This window comes from Typopeltis vanoorti, chromosome 9 (assembly GCF_054136105.1).
Source record: "Typopeltis vanoorti isolate ZY-2024b chromosome 9, IOZ_Tvanoo_1.0, whole genome shotgun sequence".
Taxonomy (NCBI): Eukaryota; Metazoa; Arthropoda; class Arachnida; order Uropygi; family Thelyphonidae; genus Typopeltis; species Typopeltis vanoorti.
Window position 1 is genome coordinate 95968969 of NC_143557.1, and position 27651 is coordinate 95996619.

At 37.8% G+C, this 27651-nt stretch overlaps 1 protein-coding gene across 1 annotated transcript; it reads right to left on the minus strand.

The window, feature by feature from the left end:
* Positions 1–5249: 5249 nt before the first annotated feature.
* LOC150103273 (uncharacterized) lies at positions 5250–26223 on the minus strand. Its single transcript, XM_090398434.1, has 2 exons — positions 25255–26223; positions 5250–5477 (listed from the first exon to the last, which is right to left on the minus strand). The coding sequence occupies exons 1-2, from the start codon at positions 26221–26223 to the stop codon at positions 5250–5252; spliced, it is 1197 nt and encodes a 398-aa protein (XP_090254560.1).
* Positions 26224–27651: the final 1428 nt, after the last annotated feature.

The window sequence follows — 27651 nt, forward strand, 5'->3', positions numbered from 1 at the left end:
ATGTGTTCTACATTCATCTATTCCTACTTCATTTTATCTTTGCATTTATTTTATATTGATAAGTCAATTTCGATAAGCAGCTGCTGTTCACTTGACTTCAGTGAACTATCTAAATTATATATCTATATATATATATATCTATAATCATTGTTGTCAGCCTTCTCAAAGAGAAATATATGACAATGTACTTAACTCTTCTAATGCGACAATGGCACAACATGACATATTTATTTGCCTAACACAATACTGCCAAACGGTGTTCGATGTCAATTTTGTTTATATTTGGAAAACTAGTGAACCCGGAGGAAAATCCACAAATACATATGTGGGTTAACGCAGTATTATTCCATAATGGCACATGTCAGATAATGCTGCTCGAATCAGCTATGTCGATAATACGAGACTGTGCGTGCGGTGTGTAGATGGCATCACTAATACGGTTGACATTAGTCATATTGCAAAATCTTCTGGTTTTAGTGGGTGAAAGTCATAAGTTACTTGGTTCCGGTGCTACGAAGTAAGATCTCAAAGCAAAGAGTAATGGTCGGTTTACAGTACGGAGACATTTACTGGACATCCTGACCATTATGCTATCTGACACAACAAGAAGGATGCGGTGAAATTTGTCAGGCATCGTCATCAGTCTATCAAACACCAAGGGTTCCACATTACTCTATTCGTTTTAATGAAATGACCTCCGTTTTGTCGAAAGTTTATCCATTTGGCTTATGACCTATGATGATGTAGAGGCAAATATTTACGTAAGCCCAAATGCCAAATCATTTATTGTCATTGTAGGGCATAATTTTGCATCGTATTAAACAAGAAGTTAGTCCAATTTTGTTCCTGAAAATAATTTGATTTAAACCAAAACTAAAAAGATTCGATAGGTTTTTGTAAGGATCCCACATAACAATTTTGATTTAACTCTAACCAGACAGACGAAGTTATTATGTGCAGACAAAAATGCATCTAAATATGTAGTTACGCATTTGGTAGCTTAATATACCCTGATATTACCATTTTTTTTTCAACTAGCGTATCAATAACGTCTATGGTAATAAGTTCATTTTTAAAATTTTTTTATTTTATTTATTTTTTATTTATAGTTGTTTGTCTAGCAACAATTACGAAAAAGTCAAATGATTATTGAAAATTTTTCTACTTTGGGAAAAAAAAGTGATAATGTGAATATAATATAATTATATTCACATTATAACAAAAATAAATAAAATAAATTTCAAAAATCATGCTTATATCTTCTTTTAATAAGTGGTACAGCCAACAGCGACACCTGTCGGAAATTTCAGTTATTACTCTTAATAAAACAAATCCTGTTTAATTTTATCTTTTTAATAATCCCTGCTTAAGTCAACAACGACACCTGTCGGGAATTTCAGTTATTACATTTAATAAACACAAAGTTACACTAAAAGCGTATAAAATCCATGAACACACAATCATGATAATTTCTGTAACCTAATTTTATAGCCAAATTATAAAAATAAAAATATTTTTTCTACCTGAACTAAAAAAAAATAAAAATAAACTAATTGAACTTTTTTTTTTGTTGATATGACACACGGCTTGAGCATTTTCGTTTTCTTTTATTCGAAATCCTTCGATGATAATTGGTAAAAGAAAACTCAAAGACGAAGGAAGATGATTCATTTATTTCCTCTTCGCCTTTCCATCTAGTTTATTTTCCACGCGCGTCATCTATGACCTCAATAAAACAATCTTTTCCCCCCAATATCGCAGGTCTGTTTTAACGCTGCGTTTTCTGTTGTATTTTTAATACATCACCGTTTACGTCTATGAAAAATTCAAACTAAATTTTTCTGTCTATCGATACAGAATGTATCTGAGCTTGTTACTTCTTTTCTTTCGTTTTTTTTTTTTCAATTATTTTCTACATTACAAATGGTTTTTATACGTAGTTAACTTTGTAAAAAAAAACAAAAAAAAAAAACAAGTGTATGTGACAGTTGGATACAAGGAATGCTCTTGTGTATCGAGTTATGAGCTGAAAATGGGACGTGATGATGGCTTCTTTGCATCCGAAGGCTTTTCCCAGAGGAACAGCTGTTCTACATAGTGATGCGAGCTTTCAACTGTGACTCAGACGAAAAACCGACACAACAAGATTAAATGACCAATCAAATTAGGTGGTTAAATGCCGAGTATTGAAAAGAAAAAGGAAATCGTAGCAACATCTTTAAAACGCGATCAAAAATTTATAAGAAAACAAGGGATGTTATGATGCATGTGATTTATAACAACTCGAGACTTTCATCTCCACCTCCCAACTCGCTCTTTGAGTTATTTATTATGAATCCACTTTTACTAGTTGATTTAATGTTACCTTAGTAAATTTGCAATGTGACTTAAAGGAGGGGGGCGGAGATAGAAACGGAAAAGGGGAGGAGGTGTAAAAAATTTTTAGACGGTAACTGATTTATCACGTTCGCGGTTATTTCAATCAAGCCTTCCTTGGGAAGTTGATAAATTTTGTGCGCCCAAGCCACGCTTGAACTGCAATAGCGAATTAAAACTAACTGATAGCTTAACAAATTGTTGTTTAACTTGGGTGGTTGTGAAAGACAACTAATGGCTTCGACGCATGCGTACAATGACCACACTACCAACACTAGACACTTAGTCGATTGCACACCAAACGAGACAGAGACTTCGGGGATTCTTCCAGCCTTGTGAAAATTAAAGCGGTGTCAGCTGGGGCAGACGGCCGTGAAGCGTCCGCCTGCTTAGGCTAATCGCGGCTGTCACACGCTGACGAGAGGGGGGAGACGAGAAGCTCGTGTAACACGTCACTTACTTGCAGCTTTGATGTGGGCGGATGATTCGGTCCAGCTACTCCACTGCATGATTTATTGACGTCTAGAGAACCCGGGCTTTCGTTTCGTCGTGCTCAACCCCTCTTTATTGACATCTTTCTTTAGAATACCTTCTATCGTTGAGGACGGCAAGGGGAGATATTGCTACTTAGGGCATGTTTGCTGCTACAAGGATGGGCTCTGACCCACTTTTGTTGTCGTTGATCAAGCTGTCTCTATCTTCACGAGATGAGGAAAGCATACGGAGAAGGAAAAAATGCCCGATCCTAGAGAGAGAGAGAGCAGCGTGCGGTTTTTAAAGACTAATAGAGTGTTGGGAAATAAAGATAAGATGTATACAGGTGGCGGCAATAATGTGAGAGAGGCTTCTTGAAGGCTCCTTGCAAAATGAGTCACAGACCAGTGTATAGATACGCTTAAAAATAAATACTTGGAAAAGGTCGGTAGACCGGAAACTATACGCTTGATCAGTTTATAGATAATCGCTGTAGTAAAGAAAAGTGGGTGAAGGTAAATAAATAGGAGTGGATTGCAGGTGTTGTGTTCAGGGTTGTCTAAAATAGAACTAAATCGATGGTTGAAATAAAAAGATGTATGTTTGCTTCAGTAGCAACCTCATATAGTTAATAAAAAATATATCAGAGATTTTATCATTAAGTCTATATGTTGTTGTTGTTTTTTTTTAAAAAAAACGTACACTCGGTCTAATTGTAAGGTTTACAACTATGCTAAAAAATGTAAAAATATTTTTGCGAAATTAAAAAAATCTGGCCAGAAATGAAATATTGTTATAAAAAAATAAATAAAATAATGTTTTCATAAAATAGTATTTTTGTTATAGAACAAAAACTGTTACAAATCTAATAATGTGCTAGTACAACACTATACACCATCTATTAAAATAAATATGCTACATATTGGTGCTATCCATGACATGAAATGACTTATATATATATAGAAATATATATATATAGAAAGAATCAATCGACTGTGATGTGATTGATTCATTCATTGCCATCTGCTGTACAAATGAAGTTTAACTGAGGTTCGGCTGTTGCTGTTACCCCTTGGGCAATGAGATTCGAGAGTTCGCTCTCTTGAGGTTTTTGCCTTAAGGGAGCAATTTGAGTCTCCTGGGAAAGTATTCTCCGGCACGGCCCGCTGAGGGGCTTGTCGGTGAATGATTTTCTTCGGAATTTGAGCGGTGGAAGGCCAACGCAGATGGACGGTCTCTCGCCCACGATTGAGTGGCCTAGGGATCGTCCGAATTTTTAGAGACGGCTTTACCTTTAAATATGGCAATGCTGTAGCCAATGAAGTTCTAACTGAGGCTCGGCTATTGCTGTTACCCTCCTGCCATGATGATGATCAGAGCTTTAATAGCTCAATAACACCTTATCCCTACACTGTCCTCTACAGATAACGGGGAATATGAAAAGCATTCTTGCTTCGCCCCTTGAAGCCAGTCTTTATAAGGATGAAATGATTTTGTTTAATGTTCAAATAAAGCTTCAATGGATTTTTTTTTTGCCTGGCCTAATAATGTTAGGCAATAACATTGAATAAAAAATAAAATAAAATAACATTGAATTGAATAAAAATTCAATGTTATTTTATAGAATAATTCATAGAGACCTATGTTTGCTCTGTTTGGAATCTGTACGAACTATAAACATAAATAGTAAAACGTTCGTATAAAGATAAGTAGAACAAACAAATTTCATAGGAGAATGAATAATTTGTATATTTTTCTTAGTAGAAAACTTTCGCATTAAACGAAATGAATGTAAAGTCCTAAATAATATGAAAACCTTGCTAAACAGCACGTGGCTAAAATGCATTCTCATAAAACACTGGATAAGAAAAAGAGAGAGATTGGAGGTGAATTAATATAGTAATAGGTATGTGTCAGTATAAAATGAAAGACAGAGAGAAAGAGAGAGATTACAAATAGAAATCGAAATGAAAGAAGACACAATACTTAGAACTGTAATTCCACCAAACGGAAGTGTGTTTTCAACTTGCATATTGCCCTTAAGACCACCTTAAGAGAATTGTAAGAAGAAAGCAAAGCAGAATTCTTTACGGAGAGAAAAAAAAAATGAGGCTTCCTACGGTCAGTAAAATTCAGTAGGTACCCACATCTTTCCACCCTGTGACCTCTTGGAACAAAAGACAAAGAAAAGACGGGACCACATAATGATCCAGTGATACGGACGAGATGACATGTGCTATCGACAGCTTACAATCATTAATAAAGTTGTCATAGTAGAGAGAAGTTCGAACCTTCTCTTCTCTTAGACTTGAAAAGATACATTCGACACGAACACAAATTAAAAACTGGCACCGAAATGAAACTCTCTCTCTCTCTCTCTCTCTTGGTATACCTTTTCGCTATTGATTTCCCACGATGACTTCTTCACTTTTTCCACTGAGGTCGTTTGTTGGAGTGAATAATGACCTCGCTGTAGATCGTGTTCTCAACCTCAAATAAAGCGCCTTTACAGCTCCGGAAGCTGGCCCTGGAGCACCTGCTTTTAAAAATATTTCGAAAAAATGACGTGCTCCCACAAATGACGGAAGGTGGCGCCACTGTGCGTCGTCGAAGTTTAGATCAAATACCTGTGAGTATTGAGTGTTTATTTGAAAATGAATATCTGATATATCTGATCTCATCAAAAATCTTTTGATTTTTTCTTGTATAAGAGAAACTTATAAAAAACGTATGCAAGTTAAACTATGAAGGCTCCATTCTCTCGACTTTAAATGATCAGATGGTATAGTAAACATAATTACTAACTGTGTGTATTATAAATATTTTTTTCATTTTTTTATAATAATCTAATTGAAACTTCTTTTCTAAATAAAAATTAATTAAAAAAAGAATTTTTTTTTTACAACAGTATTAAATTTCATTGTCTTTTTTTCCTACACCATTTTATTTACAACATGTCTAATTATGACTCCTTTCTACAGAGAAAATGTACTCAATAGTTTTCACGTGGGAAACTATTTCTCTTCCTGCGTGACTAGACTAGTTTACTTTTATATAGTATGGTAATGCTTTGGATGTTCTAAATTACTTTTGTATTCAACTACGGAAGATTTTTACAACTTTTTAACTATACCTAATCATCTATTCGTATAGTTTGATATAATAAAAACATGTTTCTAAGCCATTCCAGGCATCCAATACATGGTATGCCATCACGCTAGACAATAACGATCATCTATTAGCAGATCATGAAGATCAACTTAAATTTCATACTATTTCAAATCTTATGAAATTTGTGCTTAAAAACATATAACTTTTTAAAAAATACAAATGAAAAGACTGCTCACTGTAATATAAAAACATAATGGTTATGCCGATGCGTGACTGGGCGGTGAGATAAGTGATTCATGAAGTAATTCAAAATGCCAATCAAAAAATTAATAAACCACAAGCATACAACAATCTTTGCCGTTGCTATTTGTGACGTCACAAATGAATTTATTAAAAGATGCGTTATTTAATATACAAATTTATATAAACTTGCATACGCTTACATAAATATGTGGAAAACAAACAAAAATACATTCGAAGGAATGTATTTGGTCTCCAGATTACAGTGTGAATGTGTCTATTACTGACAAATAGCTGCGTATAAAAATATAAGTGAGTCATGATCTCTTTATGGCTGTCTGAATACGAGGAAGAAGATGGAAAAAATTCTACACAGAGGAAGAGAGAATATTGGCGACTATATCAAGAACCAGAGCCTCCGTAGCTCAGTCGGTGTAGACGACGCCCTTTGGTCGGAAAGACCTGGGTTCGATTCCCGTCGATGACGTGAGGAACCTTTATCTGGTCTCTTTCGACTAAAGGTGAGTTAGCCAGTCTCATACGGAGGTCGGGAGTTTTTCGCCTCCCCCCAGAACAGGCCCCGTGAACACAGCAATCCACAATCATAAAATACATACTTATTCTCTCATTATGAGAGTTCAACCAGTCCTAAGGGGCGGTCGGGGAACCCCAGACGAATAAATACATAAAATAGCATCCGTTTGTAATCTCAATAACCAATTCAGCTAACCCTTTTATGTTCTGTCCTCTTTCTCCTTCTCTCTTTCCATACCGCATAACCAAACGAGCTCTGTAATTTAAAACAGTTTCCGTTGCAATCTAAAACACTTTGCCCGTCATTCAATCCCTAGTTGCAGACCAATTCGTTAAAGCGCCACCTACCGGTAATCTTTCCCATAATAATGTCCTCCTATCAAATCTGTTTCCAATTCGTTGTCGGTAATGCGTCAGCTCCCGGTTTTCAGATTCCATTCCAAGTGGCCGTAATCCCGTTATCCAATGAGCATCGAGCACTTCATCGCACCATTACTAAAACTCGAAATGTTTTTTTTTTTTTGCGTTGTTTCTCTTTCCAAATAATCAGGTGTTTTAATAAAAATCCAAAACATAAATATATTTTGTCGTTAAATAGTCTGCAGACAATTAATCTATGAGTGAACAAAATCCCCTCCCCATAAAATGATTAAAAGTAACAAAGCAATTACTTACCCCCCTAAACACTTAGCAAAGTTTGCCATCTACTTTATTTCTGTAATAAATTTTCTCTGCACATCTTACCTTTTAAGGGGAAGAAAACAGTACAAAAGAGATAGTAGAAAACGGGAGAGAGAGGGGGGGGTTGTTAGTGAAGAAGAAGAAGAAGACCAGCAATTCTCGAAGTTTGTAGAACTGGTGACTTCGGCATTGGCTAACACACACACACACACACACACACACACACACACACACACACACACACACACACACACACACACACACACACACACACAAAAGGAAGAAAAAAAGCGAGTAATTCCTCAACACTGTTTATGTTTTTCCTATTAAATTGCTGTCACTAAATTACGGTCTTGTCTTTAAAGGTATTCTTGAGCCTTTTAATTAACGCGCTGTTTTTAAATCCACAGTGATAAGTGTCTGAGCTGACATGCACTGAAGACTGGCTGGGCCTCTGTGTGTGTATGTGTGTGTGTGTGTGTTCTCCCCCGTAACTTTTGCTCCCACGAAATTTACGTGGAACCTGATTTGATCTGGTAACTTCTTACGAAGGGTTTAATTGTTTTTCTGACTTGGATTTATGGATTTAATTAGTAAAGCTGCATAATTACTTCAACTAATTCTTGCAGTGGCCAGTAAAGGAAGAGGAAAAGGGGGGAAAAAATAAGATGAAAGAAAATTAAATGCCGCAATCTCCTTTTACTTGTAGTGTGTAATGCTTGCGTTTGACGTTATTACCTCCGCTAAATAATTCTCCACTGCTACGAATTATTTGAAGAAAATATTCTGCTAATATGCAATTTTCCTCACGTATTGCTTCGTCAAACGGAGCAAAAGATCAGATTATCCGAAGTCTTTTGATACGGATGGACATTGATATCCTTTCCCCCCCCCCACCACCACCTCTTGCGTTTATGCATTGCAGTTCTAAATTAGAAATGTTAAAATGCTCTTTCAAGAGCAACAATAATCTCCTATAGTGAAACTGTAAAAAAAAAAAAAAAAAATGCTATTCTAGGTTGGCATGGTAACAATAGCGTTGGTATGGCAACCATATTTTTCTGTGTTGGCACAGCAACAATGCTATTCTAGTGGTCATAGAGATTCTTTTTTTTTTTTTTTTTTTGCATTATTCGCAAGAAATAATATTTTCCTGATCTGGAAGTACAATAATGTTTTATTATTATTTTCGTTATTTCACCTTTGTATCTACAGACACTCAAATGAAATTTTTTCTGTCTAGTCATTATTTATTAAAGTTTTTTTTAATGTGAATCTCATCTCCGATATTATCTGCGTTAGGAAAAAAATAATTAAATTAATAATTTTTCCCCTGTATTATGATGACTGGATTCTGCACGTACGTCAACATTCTTAGCTCAACGAAAAACTGTATTTGGGGAAGTCCTAGAGTTCAAACACGTCCGCGATTAGGATTTTAGTAGACTGTTTAGCCATAGCTTAGCCATCTACGATTCTAGCGAAGTTCCTTTAAAACGAATTTAGTTAGTTTTAAGATTTGAGTTTAATTTAGTCTAAACTACATTAAATTTAGAATATAAATATGCACACGCTAAATAAAAAATTACTTCATTTGGCCAATCTAACTACTTTCGAAACATAACAGAGCAAACCCTCCTTCCATCGATTCATCTTTTTCTCTTGCTTTGTTTTATTTTGATTCATTTGCATATTTTTTTATCGTCTAATAATGAATTTTCCATTCCGATATTATCTCCTTAATTTTTATTTAATTTTTGTTCATGAAGGCATTATCTTATAATGCCATTCTTTTAATAACTGTCACATGACTATTCTGAGATCATTCTATTGGCTATTAATTGCAACACTATTCTTGGTTATAATTGCGATCGTACCTTTACGTAGCATTGCAGCTCTTCCTAATATATATATATATATTTTTTTTTTAAATAGCCCTCACAGAAACTCATCTGTAAATTTATATTGACCGATAAAGCAAGGCGTACTTTAGCTCTTCTGTACTTGACATCTCCTGTTAATTATCCCGAAATACTGCTGGCTGAAAAGTATCAGTTCAACGCTCTGTTTTAGGATGTAATGTTCGCTAACTGATGGCTGATAAGCGTAGACTTTAAGTTACGTTTCCCTTCTTTTAGAGCTAAAATGTTTTGACATGCGCCTCCTAGTGTTTGAATCTATATTATACGCTAAGTATAAGACGGATTATGATTATAAAGAAACACTTTCTTGCATCCTTTCTACAGCTGTAAGGCATTAGTAAAATATACAGACTTGATCTCATACGGACATCGCAGTTCCCTCCCCCTCAGGGGGGTCCAGTTTTTTATGCAACAAAACAGACCAAGTGAATACATCCAATATTGACAAACAGAAGAACCCTCCTTAGTAACCAAGTACAGGTTACTGACTTTACTTCACTTGAACACAATTCTGTGTTATCTCAAAGATGCATTTTATTTTGATGGCAGAATTGTCGTTCATAAGATATAATTTAGTTAATCCTCCTTATGACATTTTGTCACTATTTTTAATTAAAGTTTTTACTCCTCTCCATAAAGTTCTTTCCCCTACCCATCCATCTATTTTTATATGATTTTTTCCCTAATTTTTTTTCATGCATAGAACCTACAGAAAGACGTAGGCTCGTCTGTGATCAATTGTTGTCGATTACATCCGGAGTTAGTTGATCTTAGACGCATTAGTAAGATTTTTTATCTGAAAGAAAATTATTTTTAGTTTAGACAAAAAAAAAAAAAAACACAATAGACCACACACGGATACACTAAAATAGGTAATAGTCGATTAACTGATAACGCCCAACAGTCGAATGAACACAAGATGGCGGCCGATATCTGTCGTATCTTGTTTACTTTTGCCTTATCTGTTAAAGGATTTTAAACATTTAAATCTGTTTATTCATAATCTAGATGGGTAGTTCACGGTCTATTCATTCAAAAGCGGGTTTACGTTATTATGTGAATCAGATTTCAGAATAAAACAATTCGCATCAAAGCGAACTGACTCTTGACTTCAAGGATGTATACTTCAGCCATCACCAGTCAGATAAGTATTCTCTAAGGAATACTTCTTTTATATCCTTTTTACTAATTGGAAATTTTAATTTTAACTGAACTAAGTGCGACAATATTCTATACAGCGATCATTAGTAATAAAATAATATAAAATACCACAACTGTAATGTAATGTAGGAGAATCCAGTTATAATCTTATCCTGTTAATGGACAAGGCTTTCTGATCCCCCCCCCACAAAAAAAAAAAAACTGCCAACCTAACAAAACAAATGAACTAAACGAACTATGAACTATCATCAGACGTGGTCTTTTTAATCAGCTACTATGAAGCTTGAACTCTTGCAAGTAAAGAAAGGATTCCCTACTTGACACGCTTGCTGATACTAAATCTATTGCTTGGGGGGGGGGGGGTCGATGGGAAGAGGTATGTTCGAAGAGAGAGAGAGAGAGAACTTTGTTTGTAACTAATCATTTAATCACTGATAATTGAATTGCAGTGACGGGAAAAACTTTTATGGTCAAACTCAAACTGTGTTGTAATAATGGACAATCTGTGACTGTTGTAACAACGGTTACACCTTAATTGTGCTGAAATAATGGACAATTGCGAGTGTGCTGTAACAACAATTGAACCTTAATTGTGTTGTAACAATGGAAAAATGCGACTACGTTGTAATAATGTAGCTGCGCGCGCGCCAACAGTTGAATAATAATGCCACGAAGTACTATGTTTTAATAGTGAATAGTAAGCGCTTTATTACAAAGAACGTTATTTGTCGCCAATGGCCGTAACAGACCTCACAGACAAGATCACTAACAACCGACGACAATGTGGACTCGACTCGTAACGTGTGTGTGTGTGTGTCCACAATGACCCCGTTGAGATAACTAATAGCAAGTCCACACTGGATCGTATCTATCCGAAGTTGTTTGACGAAGCCCGACGCTCACTATCTGTCTCTTTCGCTACCAAACTATTCGGAAAAATTCTCGGAATATTGTGTGCATCGTAAAAATTTCCGAAGGTACTTTTCGCCATCTTTCAGACCGCTTGAAATTTAAGGCCATAGTCCCCATGACGACGATTTACTTTAAGAAGCAAACATTATCCGAAATGACGCTTTATAACAAATCTCTCTCTCCTCAGCAACGTGGCAGATGGAGAGATAGGGACGAAATGAATGGCCAGTAAAAATGTGTCATCCGAGTACTTGCAGGCCAACATTAATGGACAACACTGTTTATTTTCCGAGGTACTCAACTTCATTTTTCTCTCAAGCCGGCGAGAAATAATCCTGGTGCGAGAAGGCCCGAGTTAGAGCTGTTTGCTATTCTTTACCTCTGTCTCCAGCTCCATTGTCACACCATCCCACGAGCGTAGTGTCATTTCCCCGGATTTCTCAGAAGTGTCGCCTCAGCCGTCCAGTGCGACACGAAAAGACAAATACGGCGGTGTCCTCCCCGGCTATTGAGCAGAAAGCCGTCCCTCACGACAGTCATTAGGAATGGCGTTATGCCTAATCCCTTGGACGTGCGAGATCCACCGCAGCCCCTTTTCCCGAGCTTGCGGGCCCCAGGGAGGGGCTGTCGTTGCAGCTGCGCTTGTTTCCCAGTAACGACTAGCTGTCCATCATTCGTCACCGGCGGCCATCTCCTTTCTCTCTCTTTCCTACCTCTTCTTCCCCCCCCCCCCCGCCACTGGCAGCCTCCGGTCCCGTACGCTCGCGCGCGACAGCACGAAACGCATCTCTCCCTGACCCGGAGCATACTCGCCAAGACGACGCTCGGCGGAAAGCTGTCTATCATTCTCGACAGCGTGCTCGCCTTGTTCTTCACCCCGCAGAGCCTTGAGGAAGATGTGGGGGGATGCCGGATGACAGGCAGTAAGTGTGTGCAGATCAGGGCCTCGCGGGACTGCCGTCTACCTAGCCGTGCAGTGGAGCTGCCATGCTGGGTCTTCACACAGACAGTTCCTATCGCTCCTGGTACGCCTGGTTGACCTGGCGACGGGCTGTGACATAACTCACCAGAGGAGCTGTCTTACCATCAGCGGGTGCACGAAGAACATCCACGCACTCGTCCATGGAAAAAGACGGAGGACTGGGGAAAGCGGTGATAATCTTCGTAGGCAGTTAAAATTCTTGTACGACACCTTCTTGTATTTTAGACTCCCGGTGAGGTCAAACTAGACGAGACAAATCACTCGTGGAGAAAATAAAAATGTCCCACCGAACACTTCTTAAGTGTATTCTTAAGGCTATAAAGTGTCTTGCATCGTACAACGATTGAAAATGTTCGGGGAGGGTCGTGTAGCTATTAAATAAGTAGCTTAAAAATGAATCGAACGGGCCTTCACATTCATTGGCGACGATGAAAGACTGTTAACGGAACAAATGCATCGTTATCGTATTAAAGAATCCTTGGTCGCAATCAGAGAAGCACCGAAAATTCTCATAAATAAATATGCACAAAATACAGCGATTATTTCGTTACCTGTAGATGGCGTTTCATAACTGTCATGCGCAGTTTAGTGGTAAACACTCCACAGTTTAGCAGTGCAACATGGCTACCTTTAGCCGAGATCCAAAACGAATTTTTAACCTTACTTTTCAAAGAAGATAGCTAATGATCAGCGATCTTATCTATTTAAGAAATAATTCTTAAACATAATGATATTAAGAAAGCAACTGTATATTACAGAATTTTTAAAGATTACATAAACAGATGTGAAAAAAGGATAAACAGTGTTGTTTCTGCTTCCTCTAGAAGTGGTTGAAACCAAATACATTATTAATGTGGAAAAAAAAAATAAAAAAAATACATTTAAGTTGCGATCGTGAATAAATAATAATCTCCGTAATGTTCACAGGCCCTTAAGTCCCACGACCAACTCAGACTGGTTTTCCTAACCTTAATTTTAGTGTAAGGTGGTTTTCTTATGTCTAAATATATATTTATGTGTGTAAATTGCACACGTTTTCCTGGCTGGTTTGCGGGACGAAAAACTCGAGTTTCCCGGGGGGGGGGAACCCCTTAAATCTCCATATGATACCGGATAGCTCACCTTCAGTTGAAAAGTCCTAATAAAAGTTCTTTCCATCATACACAAGATTCGAACTCATGTGCTTCCAACCAAAAAGGCCTCAGAGCTACGGAGGCTCTTGCGATCTTACGTTGAATGAATTAAAACGGTAATATTCTTCATCGCCAACATCTTCGTTCATATGCTCTCGCTCTCTCTTTTGCATATTTCCGAACTAATTCCATCTTACATAAAGAAGCGTCCTTCTGATAAATTATATTTTTATGAGCAAATTTTGGTACATTTCTAGAAATAAACTTTAAAAATTGATTCAAATAAATGATAAGAATGTTAACATCAGAACTATATAAAATCATCTTTCTATAATGAGAAAATACATGAAGAACAAATCAGAATGCTGAGGATCAGGTGGTAATTAACACAAATACGAAACCTGGAACGAAATGTTAGTGTTAACAACAGAGGAATGCAAATTTAAAAAAAAAAAATCAAAATGCAATGAACAATGAGGAAATAAACACGAGGGAGTGTTATGATACCAACTTATCTTTGCTCACTACAAGTGAGCAAGGAAGAAATAAATGAAAAATAAAATAAAAAATATAAGACAACAAATAAAGACGACTACACCTTCATAACAAACTCCATCACTATAACAGATTCTACTGAATATCAAACAAAGCCTTTAAACAAAACACTTATATTGTCAGCCACACGTGCCTACGTGTAGAATGTTCAAAACACGAGAGTTGATCATGTAATTTTTAAGAATATTTATATTATTATTTATTTTCTATCTCATCTCTTAAACCATGCAGTAGATATTAAAATCAAAATCGTCTATCTGAGGCTATTTTAATATTTAAAAAAAAGTCTAAATCAGATATTAAACAGCTTCCAACCAACCAAAGCCTTTTTTTTTTATTCAGTTTTAGATCCATTTCGTAAAACGCCTAACACCTATTAGATTCCTATATTTTTCGTTCCTCTGTAAGGCACATAAGAAGCTGAACGGGTGTTAATAAAATTGGATATTTGAGATTTTTGCAAATATTTGTCGAGACAGTTCAATTTTGTTTTTATCAGAGCAGTTTAGGAGACCGAATCAAGCAAAATGTTGGAAAGGATACCAAGTTATAACTTCGCTCTGGTTGCACAGAATGCGACGAAGTTCGATATTTCACTTCTGTACTACATGCTCTCGTGTTTGTAATTTTTTTTTAAATTCCAAAGTAATCAGCTCTAGTTGGATGGAATTTGGTATTTAGGATCACTAAGATCTATCGCATCTTAACACAGTTTTGTTTAAATCAAGCTGTGTTTAGTGAAAAAAGTATGCAAAACACTTCGAAGAAATAATAAAAATACGTTGCCCATGACAACAATAAACTATTTACAGTATACAACCCACCAAATAAGGAAATAAACTAACCCAAAGGTCAATAATATCTCTCCATCTAGATAACCCGTCATAACTTACGTAAGGTCGGATAACATTTTAATTTATTTTTATTTTTTTATGTTCAGCCCATGCACGAGAGGTTGGCTAATCAACCCATAGTACGTTAATACCATGTATAGTTCTACAATTTAATTATTTACGAATTTTGCAAAATCACCTAAAACACAACTTTAGATTCCGTTGCTATGACAACAAACATCACTATAATGTTATGGCGAAACATGATTTTGTTTATGACTATGTAAGATCATTTTCATATTCTTTATAATTCGGCCATTTCTATACTTTTCATGATTGTCTTAGGTTTGAATATTAAAAAAAAAAAAAAAAACGAACAGTTAAAAGGGAATGATTATTTTGACTGGGCAGTGTACACAAACTGCTAGGTTGCTTGGACAGGCGCAAGAATGGGCCATTTCTTCCCCATAAAGAGAGCATCAGTAGTTAATTAGTGACGGGGGTGCGAGACTTCAGTCAGATATTTTAGTGAGGTTATATTTCTCGTTCTGACATCTCAAGGCTTGCACGTGTAGCTGGACATTCTCCCCAGATACGTTATCTCCTGGAACCAGCGAGGAGTTCTTGGTGACACTGCTGACAATAAAAAGTGAAAAACTCAAAATATGGCGGCCATTTGCTAAACTTTCTCCTTCCGGCCAGTGCAAATATTTTAATGAAATCCCCAGTCGTACGGGTGTCGTAACCCAGCACGAACAGCTTCGCTCGCCGTAACGTTGCTTAAGTTGTGTAGGATGAGGGGAGTGGTAAGTTGTTGGAGTTCTATAGTTTCATAATGCTGTTCTCGGAGTTACTATTTACTGTTAGCATGTTACTAAATCACGTCTCCTCTCGTAGCTTTTGTTTGTTCTTTCAGTAAATTGCAAGCAGGGACACATGTTTCGTTTTGCTGGTACGCGACCAAATAAAACATAAAATCCTATCTGGGAAAAAGTGTATGCTGGAAACAGGGTCTTGATGTAAAACTGCGCAAGTCTATAATGTGAAGGTTGGGAAAAAACAAAACAAAAAAAGTTCGCAGATTTATTTTTTTTTCTACAATAAACGTTAAGTTTAAGAATATCTTTTTATGCTTTTGGGAGCAGCATCTGCTGGTTTGTCTATATGCAAATGATAACAACATTCTGGCTGGATACATTATAATAAAATTTGGTATTTGAAATCGTCACTGAAATTTGTCCTCTTCTATTTACGTTTTTATTTATATTCTTGAGTCTCCGTAGCTCAGTCGGCATAGACGAAGACCTTTGGTCGGAAAGATCTTCAATTCCCGTCAGTGAAGAACCTTAATCGTTTAGCCATTTTAATTGCTAAATGAAATTCTATCTCAAGAAACGGCTTTGGTTAGTTAAACCATTTTGAATGGCACGTCTTTATGAGTGTCTGCGATCATTTCTTTACTGACACATAATTTTTTTTTATCTAATTTTGCCTTTAACACTGATTCGTTTAGAAAAAAAAAAAAGAAAAAAAATTAGGTGAAGTGGCTCTATATATTTCAGTCTGGATCATGTTCACATGGGAATCATCCACCAAAGATTATAATCCTATTGTACATTAGCATTGCGAGTAACTATTGCTCCAAAGATCAAACAATTTTTGGAGTCACAATAAAGTCAGGAGATAATAAATATGAGCACACGCACTTGTTTCCCCAATTATTCCCCGTGCCAATGGATAGCACAACATATTTTTACGTGGATGGACAAATTAAACGGATACACATTTTGTGAAATGCGCAATTTTAAAAACGACTCTAATTTCAATTACTAAGATTACAAAATATATTTTGTGAATCTAAGATTCTGCACATGTTTGCTTGATTAACCTTCAAAAACACTTAGGAAGAAAAACAGGATCATCAGGTTCCATTTTATGCCTTCGTTACACACCTTTTACGTATTTAGCATCTTGCAGCACACTACTTGGATTGAACTCAGATCAGGGTGAGAGACATTGTAACAGCCATTAACATAGTAAATGGCAAGTTATATTGCAAGAATTGACACTACAAAATAGACAAAGAGTATATGTATATCTAAACATCTAAATGGTATCCCAGAAATGGTAAAAGAGCTGCAAGAGATAGCAACAAGAACTCAAGTTAATATACAATGAAGGTATTTGGACCTTCGTCCAGCTGTGAACAGAAAAAAGCTAATAAATAGATATTTTATCTTATACAAGTACAGTACTCTTATCGCAATATCAGAAATAGAAATGAAATAGCCACATGGAACATGAATGTCCTTATAAGGACTGGCTTAAAGGGACGAAGCAAGAATGCTTTTCATCTTCTCCGTTATCTGTAGAGGACAGTGTAGGGATTAGGTGTTAATGAGCTATTAAAGCTCTGATCATGGCAAGAGGGTAACAGCAATAGCCGAGCCTCAGTTAAAACTTCATTGGCTACAGCATTGCCATCCATTACCCTCCAAGGGTATTATTAATCATCGTATCTCACGGTCGATATATCAAACCTAGATCGGAACATGAATGCAGGACGCAGGACATTATGGCGCAGAGGGTGAAGCTTGACGCTTTTCATATTCCCTGTTGTCTGTTTCGGGAGCAGTGATGGGAGAGATTTGTGAGCTATTTTAGCTCGCCCTGAGTGGGAAGAATTAGTTATTCGTCGTTGAGTGTTAGGATGGCTTTCGGTCTTTTATGTTTCCAGTGGTCATTGCCGTCATAGTTTCCGGCTTGCTGTATTAGTTGGTTTGGATGCGTAGATATATGTCTTCATAAAGAATTTTTCTGCTAGGGAGCGTAGTAGTGGAGAGATGTAGGGGATATTTATGTCCCGGTGGATCTGGGCGTTCCTGATGAACCACGGGGCGTCCAGTATCATTCGCAGGCATTTGTTCTGTAGTCTTTGTAGCTTGAGGATGTGTCTTGCAGGTATGGCTCCAGGCTGGGGATGCGTATATAATTGTGGGACGGATCACTGTCTTGTAGAGTAAAATTTTGTTTTTCTTGTGTTTAGTTTGCTGTGTCTGTTGATCAAGGGGTATAGCTGGGTGATAACTGTTGAAGTTTTGGCGAATGTACTCTTGATGTGGCTGTTGAAGCATAATCGTTTATCGAGAAGTATTTTGTTTCAGTTTTCCAGGGAATTTTAGAGTTGAACAGGGTGATGTCTCCTTTGGGGGATGCTCGTCTTCTTGTGAAGAGTATCGTTGTGCTTTTCTGGGGGTTTAATTGTAGTCGCCAGCCTTTAAACCATTTTTCTAGATTCAGGATGGTGTCTTGTAGTTTTTTGGTTACGAGATGTGGTTGGCGGGATCTGGCTAGAATAGCCGTGTCATCAGCATAACGGGCGATGGTGGATGTGAGAGGATTTTCGGGGATGTTGAACAGGATCGGGGCTAGCAATGATCCTTGAGGAACTCCAGCGAGGATTTTCCGTTGGGTTGAGACTGTTTCATTGATTTTGACTTGCGTCCTCCTGTTGGAGAGGTATGATTTAATCAGGTGTATCATGTTTAGTGGCAGGTTTGCGATGATAAGTTTGTAGAGGAGGCCTTGGTGCCAGATCTTATCGAAGGCCTTTGAGATGTCTAGGAAGACGGCTCCAGTGTGCTGATTTCAATTAAATCCTGTGGTGATGTATTCTACCAGTCTATGGATCTGTTGGGTGGTGCTGTGATTTTGACGGAAGCCAAGTTGTTCTTGTGGAATGATATTTAGTTGGTTGACATGATCTTGGAGTCTGATGAGGATGATTTTCTCTGCTATCTTCCCTAAGTTGGATAGCAGGCTGATGGGACGGTAATTTTCAGGTAGGTGTGGGTCTTTGCCTGGTTTGTGAATTGGGATGATATCAGCTATTTTCCATGACTGGGGGAAGTGCTGCCATTTGAGGATGGAGTTTATGATGTTTGCCAGATGTGGTATGGCTTTGCGTGTTAGTGCCTTGACGACTTTGTTAGTGATGCCGTCGAGACCTGGGGCTTTTTTGATCTTGAGATGGTTGATGACGGCAATTATTTCGGTAGGTGAGGTAGGCATTATAGGGCTTGGATTGACATCTGGACGATTTACTGTGAACCTGACTTTACGATGGATCTTGTATAGATGGCTGATGTTTCGGTTCTCATATGCAGACTGCATTGTTTCTCTAGGTTTCTTGCTATGGCTTCGGCTTTGTCAGCATCTGTGTATGCAAGATGCTGTTCTGCTTGAAGAGTGGGGGGGATTTGCGCTTGTTCCTGAGGTTGTTTAGGAATTTCCATATGGAATGATCTGCTGTGGAGATGGAGGTGAGCTTGTTGTCCCAGTGTTGATTCCTGTGGTTCTGGAGAGCTTCTCGGACAGATTTGTTTAATCTGTTGAGGGCTGTTTTTGTCCTGGGGAGCACGTGTGTTGTGGTATCTTTTTCTTTGTCTGTTTTTTTTCCCTTATTAAGTCCATGATTTCTTCCGGGAGACGGTTTTGTTTGTGGGTAATTGTGAATACTGTGGCTGCTGTTATGGCTTTATTGATTTGATTGGTGAGGTTCTTTATTGCCGTGTCTATTTCTTCCTTGGCTTTTATATGGGAAACCGGACCAATGTGTTCTGGTAGCACTTTCCTAAGTTTCTCCCAGCTGATGGAGGTTTGGGGTGACTGGTCTTTGTTCCCTAAGTAAAGCAGGATTGGGTTGTGGTCTGATGATAATTCGTTCAGTGCTTGAATGCTGTGCTGATATTTGATGGTGTGTAGGATGGCGATGTCTCGGATGTCGGCTGTGCCAGTTGGGCTGTGGTGGGTTGGTTCGGTGGGTCCTGTTACGACAGCGTTGTTTAATCCTGTGTAGCTGAAGAGGATACGGCGCTTTTTATTTGTGGTTCTGCTGTTCCAGGAGGGATGTTTGGGGACGATGAATCCATCATCGTCCCCAGCGACGATGATGAATTCATTTATGCCCAGTACAGCACTCAGTTCAGAAAATAGCAGGGTCTTAGCGGGGGAGTTGTAGACGGCGTAGATTTTAAGTCTTCCAGTTGAGTTTGTGTGGACTTCGACACTGGTGAGTTCTAAGTTGGAGGTTGGGGGTGGGTGAGTATTCCATTATTCCTGATGTACCACCACCTCTGTAGTCCAGTCGGTCATTTCTATAAAGTGTGTAGCCTCTCAGTTTTGGATTGTCTGCAGGTCTTAGATGAGTTTCATTAATTAGGATGATGTCGGGGTTGTATCTGTGAGAGAATTCTTGAAGCTCCAGTGTCTTGTTTTTTAGGCCATTGGCGTTCCAAGCCGCGATCTGTAGTGAGTTTGCCAATGAGGCTGTGATGACTGTTGTCATGTTTGGAAGAATTTGATCCTGCTGGATATCTTTGGATGGGCGGGCTACTTCGGCGTATGTCCTGCTTCGACGGTGGCTTTCCAGACTGTTGGTATTTTCCATGTGAGAGCTGGTGTTTTGTTGTCTTTTGTTGAGTGTCAGGCAACTGGGGAGTCGTCGACTCTGGTGCCTGTGGGCAGGGTTGAGAGATCTGTTTCCTTTTGTTGCCTGTTTTGTTCTTAGGGTAGTGACTGCAGCCTCTGTAGTTTGCCGGGCGGGGTCCCCGCAGTTCGCGCATTTGGCTGGTGAGGTCCTAGGGTTTGAGCAGGTTGCTGTGGGGTGGTTTTTTCCACATCTGACGCATTTGTAGTCTGCTCTGCAGAGTTTCTGTGCGTGTCCGTATTTCTGACATCTGTAGCACTGGCCCGACGAGGCTCTTTTCTTTAGTGGTTCAGTTGTGATTTTCAGACCACAGATCGTTGTTATGTTGTATATTTTCTTGTGTATGTTAGGTATCTCTACGACTACTAGGGGCATTGGACTCTTGTCGACCCGTAACATTCTGCTGACCTTGACAGGTGGGAGATCGTGAAGGCGGAGGTCTTCAGTTATTTCATCTGTGCAGATGTTTTCTGTTACTCTCTCGAGTACAACTTTTAGGTTTTTCTCCGACTTCAGTGAGTAAGTATGATATTTAATATTTGACTCATCCATGGTTTTTGTGTCTGTAGTCACCTACTGTGGCAGGCTGGATTTTAACTCCGTCGTCTACGTTTTTTGCCCAAGAATAGGCAATTTGGTGGCTTTGCATAATAGGCCTGAGGACCGTATATCGTTCTTTTTCCCGTAGTACAATTGGCGGGACTTTTTCATTGTTAGGTGTGGGGAGGTCAGTGTTGGGGCGTCTTCTCCCATCCCCTCGTTTGCCTGATTCTCCGCTGTTTTACGCTTTTTTCGAGCATGAGTTTCTGTATGGTCTTTTGGTGTGGGAGCAAAGATTATCAGGTTCATCTTCCCTTCATCCCCTGGTATTGAGCTGTCCCCTTCTGTGGAGTTATCTGTCGCTGAATATTGGTTTAGAAACCCTGGCCACTCTACCTCAAATTTCTTCAACAGTTTTTTGAGGAGGTCGAGCGCCAGCTTCTTATCCAGAGATTGGACAAAGTCGTCAGGACATAAACTGTTCATGTTTAAAAGCATTCAAATATGCTTACCTGAGAAATATATATATGTATAATGGCGAAGAGAACGGGCAAGGGCCGGAAAATTGCATCAAAAGTCAAAGGCTTACCTTGTACTGAAATCAAAAACATTCTTCGCAACAACAACCATCATGCCGGTCTGCGGAACATGAATGTCCTTATAAGGACTGGCTTAAATGGGCGAAGCAAGAATGCTTTTCATCTTCCCCGTTATCTGTAGAGGACAGTGTAGGGATAAGGTGTTATTGAGCTATTAAAGCTCTGATCATGGCAGGAGGGTAACAGCAATAGCCGAGCCTCAGTTAGAACTTCATTGGCTACAGCATTGCCATCCATTACCCTCCAAGGGTATTGGATTGAATGAATCAATCACCGCATCTCACGGTCGATTGATAAACATGAATGTTCTCAAAAAAACTGGGCGATGGACTGAGTCCTTGACTCTTTATCCCGTCATCTGAATGAAGAAAATCGGTGTGGATGGAGTATTATTGAGCTAAAGCTCTAATCATGGCTGGGTAACGCAATAGCCGAGCCTCAGTTAAAACTTCAGTGGCTACAGCTTTGCCATTTGTTACCCTGGAAGTCCTAAAAAGGACTGTTTTTCCTCTATTCCAAGCCCCAAACATGAATGTCCTTATAAGGACTGGCTTAAAGGGGCGAAGCAAGAATGCTTTTCATCTTCCCCGTTATCTGTAGAGGACAGTGTAGGGATAAGGCTATTGAGCTATTAAAGCTCTGATCATGGCAGGAGGGTAACAGCAATAGACGAGCCTCAGTTAGAACTTTATTGGCTACAGCATTGCCATCCATTACCCTCCAAGGGTATTCATCCTGTAAACCTATCAACATGAATGTAAGAATGGAGTTTTAAATTAATCGATGATTATATTATTAATGAAAAGGTGTATTTTTGAAATCAAAATAGCAAAAGATTAATAATTTTTAATTTTAATTAATTATTGTTTTCAAAAAAAATATTAAAAAAACAGTAATATATTATTATCAAATACCATATCCTAACTAATAAAAATATATATTAAAAAGTATATCGGTGCTGATATCTCTGTTAATTTCTAGTTCATATAAAAAATTCACAGATGAAAAAAAATTACTTTTTTTGTAATACGCCTTTCAACTTTTATTAAAGAAATGGCGTTGAATGAACAGATGGTACACACACAACTAAGGTCGACGCACTTGTGTATTTTCTTTATACCTACTGAGACCCTTTTTTTATTTATTATTTTTTTAAATACCATTTAAATCATTTAAAAGATAAGATACCGTTTGTTTCAATCCTATCCATTCTGAAGTTGTCATAGTTTGATGTCAATTCAGATTACTCGTAGCGCTGCGCAAGGCTTTGAGACCGGTCGTGATGTACCCGTACAAACCTGTCGGACGATGTATTTAGTTTTTGAAGAACCTCGCCGCAAATGGCATGCAAAAATTCTCAGATGATTTACGATTAAAGAGACATCGGGTCAAAAGTTGTGGTGAAAATCTCTCGCTAATTATATCGTTTGTTTCCGCACGAATACCTTCAACCTCTTCCCAGTGTATATCTGCATGATTAAGCGTACCGTACGTGTGAGTACTCGGTAACTATCCTCTATGAGACACCAGTCTCCGACAGTCACTCTATGAAAATCCAACGAATCCTTAGACCTAACGACTAAATACAATTATTTGTGGCGCGTGCTACTTAGTTGTAGCAGAAAGCAGAAACCAAGTGTCATCCGATGCACGCGAAGTCCAAAAATGAACCGCTTTAAGAAAAAATCAACCAAACCGAAACGTTTTATGACCACTAAAATCGCAAACCACAATTGCTTTGGCGTTAGACAATTGACTGCGGGTATTATTGCTATTCTAAATAATAGTTATGATAGTTATTTTTTTTTAAATGTTTGAAATACGAAGATTTAAGAACCTATCTAAATCTGTTTACTTTAACAGCAAAGCTTACAGTAAAAAAATAATATAAAAAGTATTCGCTCTTTATCTTTAACTGTGGATAATCCTAGGTTAGGATGAAGTGTTATACCGAAGTAGTATAATAGCCCCCCCATTATTGTCTCCTACAATCGTCTTATACTTTTGTGATTTTGCCACCAGACGGCACTCTTGCGAAATTTTGATTCTCTTCATCCGACAGGAATCTCGTATTAATATCAGACCTGCAAATCACAGGATAAAAACCATGCTCTGCTACTAGTAGCTTTTAAACCATAATTTGAAGGTCACTAATATCGATAAGTTCTTTACCCACTAAGGAAACCAACCAAAGGTTCGAAACAGCACCATCTGGTGTCAAAAAATGTTAAAAGATATGAACAACAGATGATTTTAGAGCTCTTCAGAGATAGTGTCTTTTATTGATTCGATATTACGACTTTGCATTTCTGACGTTACTTCAAGATTGTAGAACGAATAGATTTTACTTCATAGTTTGTGTTTATTAAAATAAAAGCGGAACATTCTCATAGAAATAGGAATTCTCATAGGAATATTTTCGCGAATTCCATATTATGAAACCTTCTACCGGATGTTTTGGGTAAAGCAAAAGAAACATTAAGCTGAACCTCAAAGAAAAAATCCGTCGAAATACAAGTTTCCGGTAGTTCAACAGCAAATACCTCCGTAGCAACAACTGGATTAACAAGAACCTGAATTCGATCCCCATAGCAGAACAAGAGGGGCATTTATAATAATAATAAGTATCGCATTCAAACTGGTCAGAGAACATGCAAAGCATGGGCATAATACATTCGCCTCCATAGCTTTAGGTTGCTTTGGCAACCAACTAAATTTAATTGCAGTTCGTATGGGACTAACCATTGTTGTTGTCTAGTAAAAATCTGTGATAATTCACGCTCTGTTTTTATAGAAGAAGCCTGGGCGAAGATGTTTACTCAGCTGGTTCAGATCAACGTTCGTAACAAAACTAGAACAGAAAACTTTAAGGATTTGAAGAAGGATTAATTAGTGTGCAAATTTTGACGGTTTTTCCCTTTTTTTCTACTAGTAAATCAGGTTAGAATATCTGCACTAAAAAGGATAATATGATGACTTCAAGCACCGACTGTAATTCTAACCAAAATCAATACTAAGGCAACTCGTGATGAAGATGAAGCAAGTAACCTTTCAGTATACTGTCATCAACTTTGTCTAAGATAAGATATTCACTACTACTACTCCGATAGTATAACATCGATTTAAAAAAATGGTAGGGAAACGGTATGGAGAATATCCAACTCAATGTCATCAATAACTGCCTTTTTTTATGTTTAGTTTGACGTGAATATCTTAATGAGTTGTTCACATACTTGTTTAGTGGAACAAGTTCCACTAAATTCAATATTACTAGCAATCTCCAAGACGCATGCGCATTACAGATACACGTTCTGTCCCAAGAAAAAAAATATTACGATTATGAGAAATTTTAACTCAGAAGACTTTATTATTTGAACTATTATATTTTAACTATTATTTTATCAATTTTTATAGAGTACAAACAAGCTTGAGTCTACAATAATATTTTTTTATAAAAAATTCCACAAAAGAGGAGTTCGGTGCATTTTTTTTCTTCTTCAGTTCAAAGAATTGCCATTTTTCGGATTTTTAATTTTCCCACTGGTCCTCCGAGTTGACCAACAACCACACGCAAACAGCAAAGTGAGGATTCTTCTTCTTATGCGATGCCAAATGTTGAATTTATTCTTAGGAGAAGTTAAATTGCATCCACTGCCTGTGGTGGAGTTTACGGGGTTAATATCCCGCATTTTTTTTATAATATGATCGTCTACCGGTTCTTCCGGATTACAAAGAAACCTATGACGTAAAGCACACTCACAAGGAGTTCTGTTCTCGTAGTTCTGAAGAAACTGCTTAACGAAATCAACCGCTAGTCGACCAGCTTCTTCGCTTACTCCGTGTATATCGGATATTAACTTGCCTACATCGTTCTCACCTGCAAACATCTGCCGAACGAAAGGTTCCGTGACGCATTTCCACAAATCGAAGGTGGTAACGGGACGATGTGTGCTATGGTAATTGGTGAATCCTATTTTCAAAGGAGTCCCTGCCAAGGTCTCTAAAGACATGATGCCAAAACCCCAAAGGTCGATTTTTTCCGGAGAAAAAGCATTCGTTGTGTAATAATTAACCTCTGGAGGACAGAGTACGGTGGGAAGACCGATTTCTTTCTTTTGCACCACGCGGTGGGAAGTTAAGAAACTAAAATCACACAATTGAGCATCCAAACTATCGCTAATGACCACGTTGTTGGTCTTCACGTCCAAATGGTAAAAACTCTTCTTATGAAGATAGTCCAATGCGGTTAGTATCTGATGAAGCCACTTTTTACATAAAGGGAAACTGTTGGCGATATTGTAAAAGTCTTCGCAGATGAGTAATTGCTTAAGGTCGTTCGCAGCTTTGGGCATAACAAACGCGTACGTGTGATCAAATTTAAATACTTGACTAACAGCGAGTAGATTGGGATGACGAACCCGCGGCCATAAACGGACTTCTCCATCTAAAGGCTTCACCACTATTTTAACGGCAACTTTGGAATCTTGCGTATCCACCATTTCCACGACTTTGCCAAAGGAACCACTCCCTAAATCTCCCAAATAATTCAGTCCATGATGATCCCTTAAATTCTCTATTGTCCTTTGTGCTTTACGATCGTCTCCTTCATCTTCCTTTTCAAAGTTGGAATTGCTATCTTTGTCCTTTGTCCCTTTTACCTTCTCCATCAGCAAATCATACATCAAACGTAATCAATCGCTTCTTCTTCCTGTACATTGTTGCAAGCTTAAACAATAATCGATTTAAACAATTGTTTTTCAACAACAATTAAAGCATATTGTTAATGGCCTCGACAATTCGATATTATTTGAGTGATATAGAAACGATAGAACACAAGACCCCCCCCCCCCCTCCCGTTTGTATAAGGATTAACTTGTTTACAAGGGCGGCTCGTGCATACGGAACTGCAGCAACCCCAATATTTCTCGAGATATAAATATATTTATTAATTTATTTATATCTGCTGGTAATATTTAATTTTTCATCAACAATCCTATACAATTATCTTATTTCGTATAAAAAAATAATAAAAATTCAATAATAATAATAATAAAAACGTGTGCAAGCATATGCACGTCATAGTGAGATGCGAGCTATTAGCGTAATGCGGCACTGTCCGTCGCGCAGTTCCACTGTTGTTTATATGCAGTTTGCGCCAGTAGTAGAGTGTTCGCAGTGCTTATCGTGTTTACTCCGTCTCTTTAAATATTTGGACATTACAATTAAAGGATTTAATTGTAATGTCCGAAAAATTTAAATCCATTCCTTTAATTACAATAATATTAATATTACTTTAATATTAATGTAGTATAGGCTAACACTTTCGTGAATAGGATATATATAAAGTAAACTCGACTAAAACATGACAGGCGAATCGGTGTGCTTTTGATAATATTGCATACTCCGATCAGATAGTGTGAAAGGCAAAATCCACTTCCACATTAAGCAATTGCACAAAATGCCAGTAAAGCCCATGGCGTCGATTCTAGCACTCCAGTCCAAGATCTATGAATAACGAACCATATTTTCCTTCCTGCGAAACCGCCTTGAGGAATTATTAACTTCATCTCAATGTCTCTCCGAATTGATAACGTCGTAGACCTCAAAATCGCCATACAAACTCCTCTCACGGTGATCCTAACAAACGCATGACCTTTCTCATGACGTGTAGGGTCAGGTGAACAAAGACGAACACGCATCTGTGTGTACTGCAGTCCGTGACAGACATCCGAAGAATAATTTAGCATTCAGAATGGCTATAACGTAGTGATTGATAATATTACACATACCTACACGTCACAGGAAAGGTTTAAACATCCCCCACCGCTTGAATATTTATACTGTGACGTATCTCATACTTCACATCAATTGACATTGTTCCGAGGGGTAATCGGATTTAGTATGAATTATATAATTGTACGCCGCAAGGCCCTCTGCACCCATGGATTCCATATTACTGGTTTTTTAGGTGTTTTATCTTACACAGAAAAACCAAGGAAAAATTAAAATACTTATTCCATAAAAACATTAAAAAACGAAAAGCAAGGAGTTGTCGTGAAGTATGTTTTTTTTTTCAAAAAAAAAAAGTCATCAATATGCACCTATTTTAA

Bases quoted from the DNA above. Each gene is read 5' to 3' on its own strand.
- LOC150103273 (XM_090398434.1), bottom strand. From the start codon at position 26,223: ATGTATGATTTGCTGATGGAGAAGGTAAAAGGGACAAAGGACAAAGAT. The intron at 5,478-25,254 runs GTAGACGATCAT...CAATACTCACAG, and splicing joins TTTGTAATCCGGAAGAACCG to GTATTTGATCTAAACTTCGA.